Source organism: Glandiceps talaboti, chromosome 13 (assembly GCF_964340395.1).
Source record: "Glandiceps talaboti chromosome 13, keGlaTala1.1, whole genome shotgun sequence".
Classification (NCBI taxonomy): Eukaryota; Metazoa; Hemichordata; class Enteropneusta; family Spengelidae; genus Glandiceps; species Glandiceps talaboti.
This window is the reverse complement of record NC_135561.1, coordinates 15,429,034-15,442,999: the sequence shown is the minus strand read 5'-3', so window position 1 is coordinate 15,442,999 and position 13,966 is coordinate 15,429,034. Positions and strand designations below refer to the sequence as shown.

General features: G+C 36.2%; 1 protein-coding gene across 1 annotated transcript; it reads left to right on the top strand.

Annotated features, from left to right (window-relative positions):
• Window positions 1-2,142: 2,142 nt before the first annotated feature.
• LOC144444324 (DBH-like monooxygenase protein 1 homolog) lies at window positions 2,143-13,355 on the top strand. The gene is made up of 12 exons (XM_078133737.1): window positions 2,143-2,415; window positions 3,926-4,072; window positions 4,760-4,942; window positions 5,316-5,402; window positions 7,340-7,519; window positions 9,118-9,226; window positions 9,815-9,985; window positions 10,540-10,718; window positions 10,987-11,046; window positions 11,784-11,923; window positions 12,172-12,334; window positions 13,197-13,355. Exons 1-12 carry the CDS (start codon window positions 2,143-2,145, stop codon window positions 13,353-13,355), a joined length of 1,851 nt encoding a protein of 616 aa, XP_077989863.1.
• Window positions 13,356-13,966: the final 611 nt, after the last annotated feature.

Sequence of the window (13,966 nt, the reverse complement as noted above, 5' to 3'; positions counted from 1 at the left end):
CGAATATACCGGGGTCGAAAAAGATAAAGCTATTAGAGTTACGTTTATGAAATTAAATTATTTTGCAATTAAATGAAGTTATTCAATGTCGTTCGTTCCTATGATGATCATGATATCACAAATCTATTCATTTCATTATTTAATGACCCGCGTTGTAACCATCTGACCATTTTGAATAAATAGTGATCTAGTATTTCCATTGTCATTGAAAGATATCTAGATTCTTACCTTAACATCGAAGTCACAACTTGCTTGATATTTAATTTCTATAGATTTTGAATTCGACGTGACGTCCCAGTCGTCGTTATTTGTGAGCTATACGTCATTTCATGGAAGATCTTGGTACAAATTATTTGATTCACCAATGTAAGAGCATTTCATTGCACACCATCATGCAGAAATCATGGAATTGTTGAAATATCTACAGCTGATAATGTTTCTCAATACTGGTGAAACTATTAATGTATCTGTATTGGCACACCCACGAATTGGATTAGGCGAACTGATATACGTGCACGATATGATATTTAAATTAGGATGATTTATATGCGTCCACGGTTAGACATTTCGTCAGGACTGGTTGAAGTATGTTAATTGCAACAACTTTTAAAGACAGCCTGACTCAATTCGTCATATAATATATATTCCGTTGTTACAATTAGTTTGATGCAATTGGTTTCATTCAATTAAATGATCCTGATATGTGACCTCAAACGAGAAACCAATTTACTATTTGAGATCAATTGAAACAGAAAGGAAAGGAAAGGAAATGAAAGATCAGTGCTAATGGATTTGACGAAAATCTACACAACTACGTGTATAATTGATAGTACTTTAATGATTAAGGAATGTGAAGTGTATGATAACGAAGTGTCACGGTGTCAATTCGATCGCTGATCTCAGACTGCATGACCTGGAAAAACACGAAAAAAGACCGACGCGATAGATGGCATTTAAGTGATGCGCGCGCTGATCAGAAATAATTACCTGTTTTGGACGTATATAGCTCACAAATATAAAATAACATTTCAGCAATTTAGTCTCCCTATCTCCAACTCAGCAACTTTATGTTTTCAGGACAACTTTTGTTTGGAATCACATACTTCTTTGTCGATGTAGAATCTGTGTCGCATCGCCTCACCTTTTTTTATCAGTGCCAATCACTCGCCAATCAGAGTGATATTTGTTTTTAATATATTTAATTCTGTTTTCCTCATTTAGATTCAGGGTGGCATTTAGATTTTATTTAGATTTGACGCCTGTATGACAGTCACAATGATGTAATTTATAGATATGCGTTTAAAAGGCTTTCCGATACACTGGCAGAAGAGTTTTCAGATTATGACTTACCTTCTATACCTGTGAATTGTTTTGAATATGCGTTTTGATGGGTTTTGTATGTGTTTAAAAGTGTTACCACTGGACAGAGAATCCGGTAAAATCAATTTGAGGTTATAGGCTTTTCATTCAAGTGGAACGACTTACAAAAAAACTTCATTTAAAGTACTACTAGTATAATGCTAATGTCAATGCATGCTTTCTATGACATTACAATATGTGTTCTGGCATTGTTAGAACTGTTGATTGTATAGTAGAGAGTTCTTGTACATTTTGATACGTATATCAAATTTCGTCATTATAGTTGTGTTTGTAAGTTATATCCAAATACCAGTTTGAGTTCAGTCTATTGCAAGTGATGGTTGAGTATACATCAGTATAAAGTAGAATATTGGAGTACCTTTTGATATGAAGAAAAATATATTACCTCAAAAACATATCAATCAGCTTGTATCACTTTGTAAAGCCACTGACCTTTCAACTCTTCTTCATGATCATTATGTAATGGTCTGCAGGATGGACTAGAGAGCTACCGCCTAGTACTATATCGTAGTCTCTCTGGACTGTGGTCGAATACTAACATAAATTGATTTATTATTACATTATCTTCTTAGTCTCAAATTACTTAATGACGAATGCAGTCGGATATCTCGGATGACCAAGAGCAACGTAATCTCCGAGGGGTGGGGGGTCACTCCCTCCATTTGCATATGCTAAATTGTTCTTGATTATGCTATGCAAGGACAGTAGGCCGAAGTACATGAACATAGGAAGCGAGTAAACAGAGAGCTTTCTACTACCAAGATGCCGGGTGCACTTGCAGTGGTCCTGTTGGTTTTAGTCTCTCTATTAAGTGTAAATGGGGCATCTATTCCAACAGACGATTATACCCATGATGCGTACCTAGACGAGTTCGAAAAATTCCACTTGTACTGGAAATTTGACGACAAAACGATCACGTTTGAGGTTCATGCCGAAACACTCGGGTACGTTGGTTTTGGTATCTCTCCCAATGGCGGAATGACCAATGCAGACATTGTCATCGGTTGGGTGAAAGACGGTGAAGTATTTTTCAAGGTAAGCATGTATGGTTGAAGATTGTGAAGACTAAATTTGCCTAATGGGAATCATACCATATCACCAGTTAATTCCTAGCTGTACTTTTACATTTGTTTGCTATTGATGGTGCACCCAAAAACAAGTGACAGCAAACACTGCTGCACGTGTTCTCTATAGCTATTATTTGGACTTTACAACCAAAGCCATCCAAAATTATATACCACTGACGTTCTTGTCTGCTAACATTGTAAAAATTTGTGATGATCAAATTGGCACATTCTCACCCATAAGGAGAATACTATGTCATTTGAAATCACATGTATATGAAAACGTTACACTAAACCCTTGGAAGATGCGTACAAAATATTACAGCACTTAAACTGATGAGCAGTTCAGAGAAGAAGTAAAAAATATAACAAGTTTAGGAATGGGCGGCCAGTGGATAACATCCAGCTCAAGAACTTGGCTTTCGTTGACAGCGAAACTAAAAAATAAAATTGCTGTGCACATTACCTCTACTTCAAAGAAATTGACCCTCGATCATTCCTAGAAAACATTCCTACCAACCCCAACCCAACCCAACCCAACCCACCCCAAATAAAAATGGCACAATGTTCGGTAATATAATGCAAATCTTTAGTGTTCTTTATTTTTATACGAACGTTTTGTTTTTCTTATCACCGTAGAAGATTCTTATTTTATCGAGATAGCGATCAGGAATTTAAGCCTAGCAACCTCGTGTTTTCCAATTTTTGCCGTTACGCCATTTACTTGGCGACTGATCAGGTGACCACGACGTCACAATATTGATAATATGCCATGTCTTATTTTGACTTAAACATATATCATTGTCGTGGTATACCAAACGTGTGTGATATGATCGCTCGATATCTGAAAAAACATGACAAAATAGCGTTCGTTCTAATCTGAAATGTCAACAACAAACCTCACCGAACATTGTACTATTGACAGATTGTGTGAATGACTCATCGAAACCATATCGTTACATCCACCAACCATGTGATTTCAGATGTTATGTATTACTCAATGTCAAGTTGTTATCATAACCTTTGAACTGTATGTAATAGAGGTGATAGGATGGAATTCACAATGTAACGAATGTAGCATCGCTGATTGTCACAAGTATGATTGAACAAGTATTGAAGCGAAATCCTTTTCCAGATATGTAAATGAACTGACCTATTTCATACATACATACATACATACATACATACATACATACATGCATACATGCATGCATGCACGCATGCATGCACGCATATGTACGTACGTACGCACGCACGCACGCCTGCCTGCCTGCCTGCCTGCCTACCTACCTACCTACCTACCTACATACATACATACATACATACATACATACATACATACATACATACATACATACATACATACATACATACACACATGTCAACACCGAGGAACTTGAATTCAAACGTGCCTGACGCTTCGTTTCTTTACCAAACTAATTATGACTAATTCCACACCACCTTATCATTCTTTATTTCAGGATCGCTTCGCAACTAAAAACGGTGAACCGGACATCGATGAGAGTCAAGATTATGAACTTCTTGGAGGAATGGAAACAGAGACACACACCATCCTGAAATTTACACGGAAACTTGAAACATGCGATGATAAAGACAGAACTGTTGCTGTAAGTATTAAGATGTCATTACAATTGTTATGAATCAAGATCACTGAAATGTTCGAGTTTCCTGTTTATGATGCTGGTTTGTTGATATATTTGATGGTATTTTTGTTCTTGTGTTGTTATTGTTGCTGTTGTTGGTGGTATTGCTGATGATGATGATGATGATGATGATGATGATGCTACTGCTGCTGCTGCTGCTGATGATGATGATGATGATGATGATGATGATGATGATGCACCCATGCCTATGTCGTTTTCTGTTTACTTTTGATAGTACTAACAACATATGTGTTTTGACAGGGCGGTAAACTCAGACTTGCAGCGAATTTCACAACACCGTTCAGTTTTTTTGTTTTGATACAACTACGCATAAAAAAGAAGAAACTTGACATGCTACACTTTATAATAGCAAGATTGATGAATGGGTACAGTTTCTCGCTACACAAGCCACCATACAGACATCAAATAAACAACGTGCGCCCTTCATCGGGTGTTTGATACTAAGAAAACAATTGGCGCCCGAATGTCTACATGGAGTTGCAAAACATTTAAATGATTTATTTGCTAGCTATTGAAGGGTGGTATATGCAGTTTCTTGTTGGTTTCTGCTTGGTTGTATCAAACAGAAAAGCTGAACAGTGTTGTGAAATTCATTGTATATATTCCTAACAACTGTTGTCTTTTTGACAGGGCGGTACTCTGAGACTTATCTATTCCTATCATAAAGACGACCCAGAATCAGAAACAGGCTTATCCTACCATGGCAGTGATCAACGTGGAAGTCGTAGTATACATCTATTAGGATATACACCTGATTTACCAGACATGCCAACTGGAGATGATCTCTTGACGTTTGACTTTTTAAACCAAAACGTGCGTTTGTTTGTTTGTTTTTCGTTATGGGCTTTTTTGTTGTTGTTTTTTTGGTTGTTTTTTAGAGGTTTTTGTAAAACAATAACACTCCAAGCTTGCTGTATTCAAGGTGCACATTAATTTGGAAGATGATATGATATTATGGGTAAAAGCCAAACAATAATTAGTTACTATGAAAACTTGCTAATAGTCGAGTAATCATGATGGAAAAGTGTAACAAATTTTAAATCTTGGTTTTTTCTACGAATACTTTCAAGTAAAGCGTTTACCTACATATCATGTGGTTTTTACCTTCTTATATGGTGCCACACAAGAAACGAATCCCGTGTCCTTTTTTGTGACACAAATTTGAATGTTATTTATTTCAACTCAGGTCACTGTTCCTCATCACAAAGATACTACGTACTGGTGCATGTTATTCAAACTCCCTAAGTTGGACAAGAAACACCACATGATCAAGGTAATGTTTTCACCAAAATTTTATACTACCAATTAACCTGAGGGGTAATGTTTCTTAAGTACGACTGTACCATTTTTCACAAACCAGTACTTGTAATTTCCGCATTGCTTTTGCGATTGCAAAAATCATGTCATATCCGTTGCTAATTGAGATAGTTGCGAACGAAATTATTGTTCATCAGTCTTTCGGCTTTTCCTTTTGAACACCTCGCAATCTTGTCATGTATCACAAAAGAACGCAACGGTACAGTTGTACGAATCATTTTAATAAAATGTAGTTTATTACCATATAAGGAGATTTATTTTTACAGTTCGTACTATAAAGTAGACAAAGATTGGTTATTAGGTAATGGGTGTAAGAAAAATTAGCATAATGCTAATCGAGTCTAACCCTCACACATAAGAATGTTACAAAGTTACTATTCAAGCAAGGTAACTAGAGGGCAGTGTAAAGTAAATATTAAATACAAACAAAAATAGATAATTAAATACAAAATGTACAATTAGTGGATATAATCTTTAATGAGTGTATTTTATAGCTGTCAAAACATTATAATGCACTGCAAGGCCTTTTTGTTGCAATCTTTTGTTACCGAAGGTCAGACAATACTTAGCTACGTATATACTGTGTAATCGGAAAATGGAAATCACGCAGAAATTTATATAAATGGTACGGTATTGGTTCCAAGATATAATATCTTACAAAAGTAACTAAAATTGAAGGTATTTCCCATTTTACGGGTCTAGGATGGTACCAAGGGCTCAAGCTGTGAATTGAAAATGTTTGCTCGCATTTCAGTTTAGCTATATTCCAGAAATATCCGACGCTCCATACCGTCATAGCTTTGTCATTTGATATGTGTTGTGGTGTATATATACGAAATATTAATCCAAACAGAGTATATTCTCAGAAAGTCAACAACAATCATATTAAATTTGTTATAAATGAGGAAAGAAAGGTAACACGTGTAGGAATTGAACCCACGTCCCCAGAATACTAGTCAGAGTGCTCTAACCAACTCGGAGATAGACATACTTTCTTTCCCCGAGGAGGTGGTGAGAAGCCAACTCATTTTTTAAAGCTTTACCTTTCTATATAAGTTCAAATTTTCATGACACTGATATCCAAAATTTGGTAATTACACGTTTAATACCAAGAAGGATGGTAGGAAATGGACGTGACAATGCAGAACGCTAAACTTTATCCCCGATAAGCCTAGCCCCAGTGTACAACAGGCCTCTTAATCAGATTCGCCAATTTTCATAACTCTATTTTAGAGGGGTCACGTGATGCAGGATTTGTGTAAATGACTTTTCATTCCTGGCCAAACCATATAGCAATACAGCTAAGATAAGTCCAGTCTCTTTTTGTTCCCCTTTCAGTACTTGACAACCAAGGAATAGGGAACTTGCAAACCCGCCATGTTGAATGTTGCACCAGGGGAAGTGTTATAATAAATACGAATCAATTAGTATCGTAAACAATGTTGATATATTGTTTGTAACCACAAATAATCAATTCATGGTTACCCTGACAATTGTGGGAGGTTTATTTTATCAGTAGCTCCAGATTAGGTATTACGATAACCACGGATAAATAGTCCTTTGCATCTGAGCATGCTCAGTCTGGATTGCAAGATCCCTATTAACAATAGCTGTATTAATCACAACGGCCCGGTATTAATAGCTATTTGTAAGTCCAAGTCATGTTGCTTTTATCATTAGGGTTTTTTCTTAAAATATATGAGAATAAATAAACGCGAAAAAATTCGATATTGAAATGAGCCTATAGTTTTTGATATGATTCGGTGCAGACTATTGAATATATCTTTGTCTCTACATTAGACAACATTACAAGAATGTATTTGTAATCGGCACCAAGTCTTACTCTACTTATTTTTGATTTTTTCTACTCATATTTGTTTGTTTGTTTTCCAGTACGAACCTATTATTCAAGAAGGGAATGAGGCATTGGTTCACCATATATTAATGTACCAATGTTTCCACAGTATTGACGAAAAGTATGACCGCAGTGGACATGAGTGTTACCAACCTAACATGCCAGCAAATATGACTCTGTGTACAACCATTATCATTTCGTGGGCCATTGGAGGAGGTGTAAGTGTGCCACGCGATTTTCTATCTCGAATATTCAATCCTGTCATCACAGAATGAAAATGTCACTGGCTAGTTTAGATTAAAGAGACACAAGCTGACTTCAAAGAGAATTTTTACTCCAATGTAAATACTTTCACAAAAAAATTATATTTAACTAGTATAATGTTAATTGACAAGAATGTCTTCTATGACATTGCATTTGTCTTCTTGCAGTGTTAGAACAATTGACTGCATTGCAAGGATTTTCTGTACATTATAATACATTACGTCATCGAAAAGTTTATAAGTCATATTTTGAAACAGGTTCGTGTCTAATAAAGTGACACGAGCTGCGTTTACAAGCTTTTTTAATACTCAAGTGAAAATATTTCAATGAAACCACATTCCAGTATAATAGTAATGTCAATATATGCCTTCTACAACATTATGGTTGTCTTCTAGCATTGTAAGAACAGATGCTTGCATACTAGGTTTGGAGTTTCATGAACATTCTTTAGTACGTATCATAAATTACGTCATCGGGACTTTCATGAGTTATATCTTAATTCTGGGTATGAGTGTAGTCATTTGCAAGTGATGGTTAAGTGTGCTTTAGTAGTTACAATAATGGGAGTACCTATTATTTGTGCAGGAAAAACTATGACTAAACATGTATAAACTCAGCACGTACCCCTTTAATTATAGGTGATTGTTATATATATATGAGTAGAAAAGTGCGAATACAGTTTAAGTATGTTGCAAAAAATTACAACCAAAACCATGTATTACAAACTCAGCTTGTGCCCCTTTAAGCCACTTTAGTTAGATGATTGGTTCTTACAAACGTTAATTAATCTATTGTAGCTTGTTACACATCTGGTAAATAGATATCAAAAAACACAAACCTAGCCAGATTTCTGTGTGGCAATATGATCACAATACAGGTTTAAGACAATAAACAAAATAATGGAAAAATAAAAACGTCGAGAAGGAAAGCATTGAGCAATTTTTTTTTCTGTTAACTTCGATTGAAAGTTGTTTTAGAGAAGATAAAATGCTCTAAAAACGATTGTTTAAAGATATGCTAGCAGCCAAAAGTTCTGTACGCCTACCAAGTTCATGTATGTACATGTATGTGGTTGAATATACCATGGAAGTATAAATTTGGCAGTATACATTATACTTCCATGAATATACAAAAACCTTGCCATACTCGAAAAAGTGCACCATTACGTATCTACCATGGTCCATGGTGGAGGGGAGTGAGGGGGTGGGGGTATTCGAGTGTAGAAGAAGTATTCGGCATATTAGTAGTACCCATATTTCCTGTTCTGCATGTAATTCATTATCTCTTGCCCTCTTCTTCAAGACTTTTATTTTAAGAATTGAGCGTATATACGGTAGTTTTAGCCAACATGCAATTCGTCAATTTTACGCAACTTCCTTTCATATGTGCAACTAACGGTTAGCCCAAATAACTTAAAGAAGTTGATTACAGTAAATCGGAAAACTATGTGGTCACAAAAGTATTAAGTATTAAGAGAAAACTTCACATACAGAAAGTTACTCTGTCATTACGAAAACTTGAATTCTGGTCACGTTTTTCTCTATCACTACAGGCGTTCCATCTACCAGAAGAAGCCGGCTTCTCACTTGGGGACTTGGAGAATGGTGATCCTGACTTTGTTGTCATGGAAATACATTATGATAATCCTGAATTTAAGGACAGTAAGTGGTTGGATAATCTGGTTCATCAAAACGTGCATCATTTTATTACATTGAATCTACTCAACACAACAACACAACACAGTGGTTGGGGGGGGTTAAAGATCAACTTTATTTGTAGTTGAAAATACACAATTAGGCCATACATAGAAAAAAAGAAAAACAATTGTTGTACAGTGGATCTATAGCAATAGTAATAAAGTTATATAATATACCATTTGACAGCAGCCTATGTCAAGGAACAAAATATCATATCATATATTCATAACCACAGCCTCGTACATGGATTTAAACTCCAATAATATAACGTCTGTAGCTGTTAATTGAACACGATAAACAATGCATGAGGACATTTTGTTTGACTTACATTTCGAAAATATACTATATATCATAATTACTTTCTATCCCAAATACACAGACCCATGTTTCCATGCGACTTGTACACTTTCATATATATATATATATATATATATATATATATATATATATATATATATATATATATATATGTGTGTGTGTGTGTGTGTGTGTGTGTGGCTGTCTTCACGTGACAAAATACTTATAATAACTGTGTGGTCTCTTTAATCCCAGCATTCGTAGATTCTTCCGGTATACGTATCTATTACACACCTATCTTACGTCAGAATGACGCTTCTATTCTCGAGATAGGAAATACCGCCATCCCTCGACATCTCATTCCACCATACGCTTCCAATTTCTTGACACCTGGATTCTGTTCGGAAGAGTGTTTATCAGAAGTGAGTTACTCTATTCCTTAATCAGCATTTCCTAAATTATTATTGTGTGGGTACAACAACTGGCGAAGACTGTCGTGTAACAGGAGTATCGTACCGTGCCTGTGTGTCTAGTTGTATGTCTGTTATGCCTCATGAATACCTTGCTCATTTCCAAGACAATTTTCAAGGACATAGTTATCCGAGGATAAGTCAAATATAACTCAAACATTGTGGCTCATATGTAATACATACACACATGCTTGCATGCATACATACACATACATACATACATACACACACATTACATACATACATACATACATACATACATACACACACACACACACACACACACATACATACATACATACATACATACATACATACATACATACATACATACATACATACATACATACATACATACATACATACACACATACACACACACCGACACACGAGTATTTAAGTAATGCGCTCGCTTACCAGGAACATTCATTTTCTCTCTCTCTCTCTCTTTTTGGCCTTACTATGAGTGTAATATTCATCGTATGCTGTGTTGTATATTTCAGGTGTTAGGTAATTCAAGCGGAATCACGGTGTTTGCATCTTTACTTCATTCCCATCTCGGTGGTATAAGCCTCCGAAGTCGTCATTTCCGTCAAGGCGTTGAAAAGAAAGTAATCGCTGTTGATAATAGCTACGATTTTAACTTCCAAGAAATGCGACATCTAGAAGAACCTATCCACATCACGCCAGTAAGACTTGAGTTACTATTTGTTACCTTAAAGCACACATCCTGTGCTTAAAGTTAGGTTGAGATAGTTGAATAGTGTCAACTTCGTTGTATGTTCTTGTGAACAGCTCACCTTGTATAGCATTGTGTAAACTGGTATGGTGTGATGTCCATATGTAAATATTACTTGGCTATCATCAAGCCATAACGGAGACGTTTGGAGTTTACAAGTAAATCTGTCCCATGTCAGAGTTCTAACTGCATATAATTATTTATTTCATTTACAACAGGGTGACAATCTCGTTTTGGAATGCACGTATAATACTGAGTCAAGAACGGGAATGACATACGTAAGTAGAACATAACTATACAGAACCGGCATTTCCTCGCACAAATGAGACGAGGTATGGTAAAACGTCTGTCTGCCCCTGTGTTTGTGTCGTATCGTGTGTGTATGTGTGTGTGCGCGCGCGCGCGTGTGTGTGTGTGTGTGTCTGTGTCTGTCTGTCTGTCTGTCTGTCTGTCTGTCTGTCTGTCTCTCTCTCTGTCTCTCTCTCTCTCTCTGTCTCTCTCTCTCTCTCTGTCTCTCTCTGTCTCTCTCTGTCTCTCTAGTCTCTCTCTCTCTCTCTCTCTCTCTCTCTCTCTCTCTCTCTCTCTCTCTCTCTCTCTCTCTCTCTCTCTCTCTCTCTCTCTCTCTCTCTCTCTCTCTCTCTCTCTCTCTCTCTCTCTCTCTCTCTCTCTCTCTCTCTCTCTCTCTCTCTCTCTCTCTCTCTCAAAAAAGACCGACCAATTATATTGGTGTTTTGTTGGGGGGGGTCTGTTTTTTGCTTTTTTTTGGGGGGGGGGATTCTCAAGGATGGAAAAAGTACAAGCTATTGGGGCTGAAATTTAGCGGAAATGGTTCCTAGAGATGTCAATCTGCCAATGTTCAAGACATCATAACTATCCCAAGCATAATAGAATCTACTGTATCTTAACGTTAGAGTCGTACTATTTACCATTTCCTCTCCAAGACAAAAAAAGAACGGTACAACGACAGAAGATGTGTTTTCTGTAAATAATAAATTTGCTCTCTTTTTCAATACAGGGCGGTCTAAGTACGAGAGAAGAGATGTGTCTCAATTATTTGTACTACTACCCACGTATTCCACTAACCAGGTGTGACAGTGCCATTGTTCTTAATGAGGCATTGTATAACTTATGCGGCATCACACGAATCTCATATCGGTATGTATGTATGTATGTATGTATATGTATGTGTTATGTATGTATGTATGTATGTTTGTATGTATATGTGTGTGTAGGCATCAAATTTATAGCTATACAAACTCGTTGCTAGCCCAGTAACACAATCAATCTGGTTTGGGTTTTTTTGAAAGTAGTATTTTAATGTCACGCTATGAAATGATGCTAGCAATTTTGTTTTCTAAATATTTGCTTCATTTCTGTATTCTTGTGTTTTTCTTTTCTATCAGTAAATATCCCCCAGTAGTAGTACAACCCGAGGAGTATGCTGGCCAGTCTGTATTTGCCGTATTAGAAAGTTTGGATTGGAATCAGGAACAAATTGACACTTTGGAGGACTCTTATCAGCAAACGTATTTCGCAACCTGTCAGGGAGAAAATAAAATGTATGATGTAAGTTAGCCTATGGTGTGATATATCTGTGCTGTCTGTCTTTTAAGGTCTCGTTTATCTCTTCCTCTGTCTCTTTTATTTCCTCGTCATGCTCTTGTCTTGTCTTGTCTTGTCTGTCTGTCTGTCTGTCTGTCTGCCTGTCTGTCTGTCTGTCTGTCTGTCTGTATGTATGTATGTATGTATGTATATATATATATATGTATGTATATACACGTATGTATGTATGTATGTATGTATGTATGTATGTATGTATGTGTGTGTATGTGTGTATGTATGTACATTGTATGTATGTATGTATGTATGTATGTATGTATGTATGCATTCATTATGACTTTGACCGTGTAAAATGCTCGCAGAGCCCATAGAGTACATTTGACTGTCATTACGGATTGTTTATCTCCTGATTTTGGACTATAATATTATGATCAAACAACCAACAATGTATTCATTAAAACTTGTTAGAATGACAATAATTAGCCTCTGTTGGTTGAAAGCATGATTCCTAGAGGGCGCTTATTTTTTTTGCGAGGACCCAAAAAGCATTGAATTTGCTTGGTTATCACCATACTGTGTGTAGTGCTACAAAAATATGTTAACCCATAGTTAATTCAACTCAGGTAAGTGTACAGTATTACGAGTAAGGCATCATGTCTAACAGTTTCAAAATAAAATTTAGTTGCAGATTTAAAAGGGACAAATGCACTTGATATGAAACGTCACACCTCCCGACTCTTATAACATTAAATAGTATTTTTTATATAAAGTGAAACACAATGCACGGAGTTTAAGGACAAGATTGTCATAGGTTTCATTATCTAGCTACACGACAATAAAAATACTCCCATCTCATCGTTTCTTACAGACAAATGGTAAAAAGTTTGCTGTTCCAGAAATCACCGAGCCATTGCCACAGGAGGAAGACACGTGTGCAATGGTAGGACGAGCGGTGTCCCAATACAGTAATGGAATAACCGTTACCATGGCAATGCTTACTGCATTTGCAGTTGCTTCACTGCCATAAATTGTATGATTAAATGAATTGTATATTTCCTGCAATAGGTGACAAATGACGTGTATTTGTATTGAGCACTAAATCAATTCATTAATCGACAGCATACGATTTTTACAACAACCTCAAAGTAAATATTCTGCGGGAAACCAGGGTTTCTGCCGATAAACTCTCATCTCATTGCTCCTTCACGCAAATGTCATTTTAGCACAATTGAACACTAAGATAGTTCCGTAGGGCTGTAGACACCAAAAAATGTATGTGCGGATGTGTCTGTCTGTGTGTGTGTCTATCTGAGAGTGTGTCTGTTTGTGCCATCGTTTTCTCAACAACGGCAGGCTCAATTCAAATAACATTTGGTACACATCTCCTTACGAAAAGTGGAAATATTGACAAGATTTTGGACATGATCTATTCCATAATTAGACAAAATATTGCCAGATTTCATAAAATGTATAAATTTATCGAGTTTACTCGGACCTTGTTCAAGTTATGTTACATTACATTTCGTAACTTTGTTGTCACCCTTCTCTCATTGCAAACACTACTCTGTTATTGTTAGCCCCTTCTTATTACACATTAAGGAGTTTGAATAGTTAATCTTAAATGTACTAACTTCAGAT

Bases quoted from the DNA above. Each gene is read 5' to 3' on its own strand.
- LOC144444324 (XM_078133737.1), top strand. From the start codon at position 2,143: ATGCCGGGTGCACTTGCAGTGGTCCTGTTGGTTTTAGTCTCTCTATTA. The intron at 2,416-3,925 runs GTAAGCATGTAT...TCTTTATTTCAG, and splicing joins ACGGTGAAGTATTTTTCAAG to GATCGCTTCGCAACTAAAAA. The intron at 5,403-7,339 runs GTAATGTTTTCA...TTTGTTTTCCAG, and splicing joins AGAAACACCACATGATCAAG to TACGAACCTATTATTCAAGA.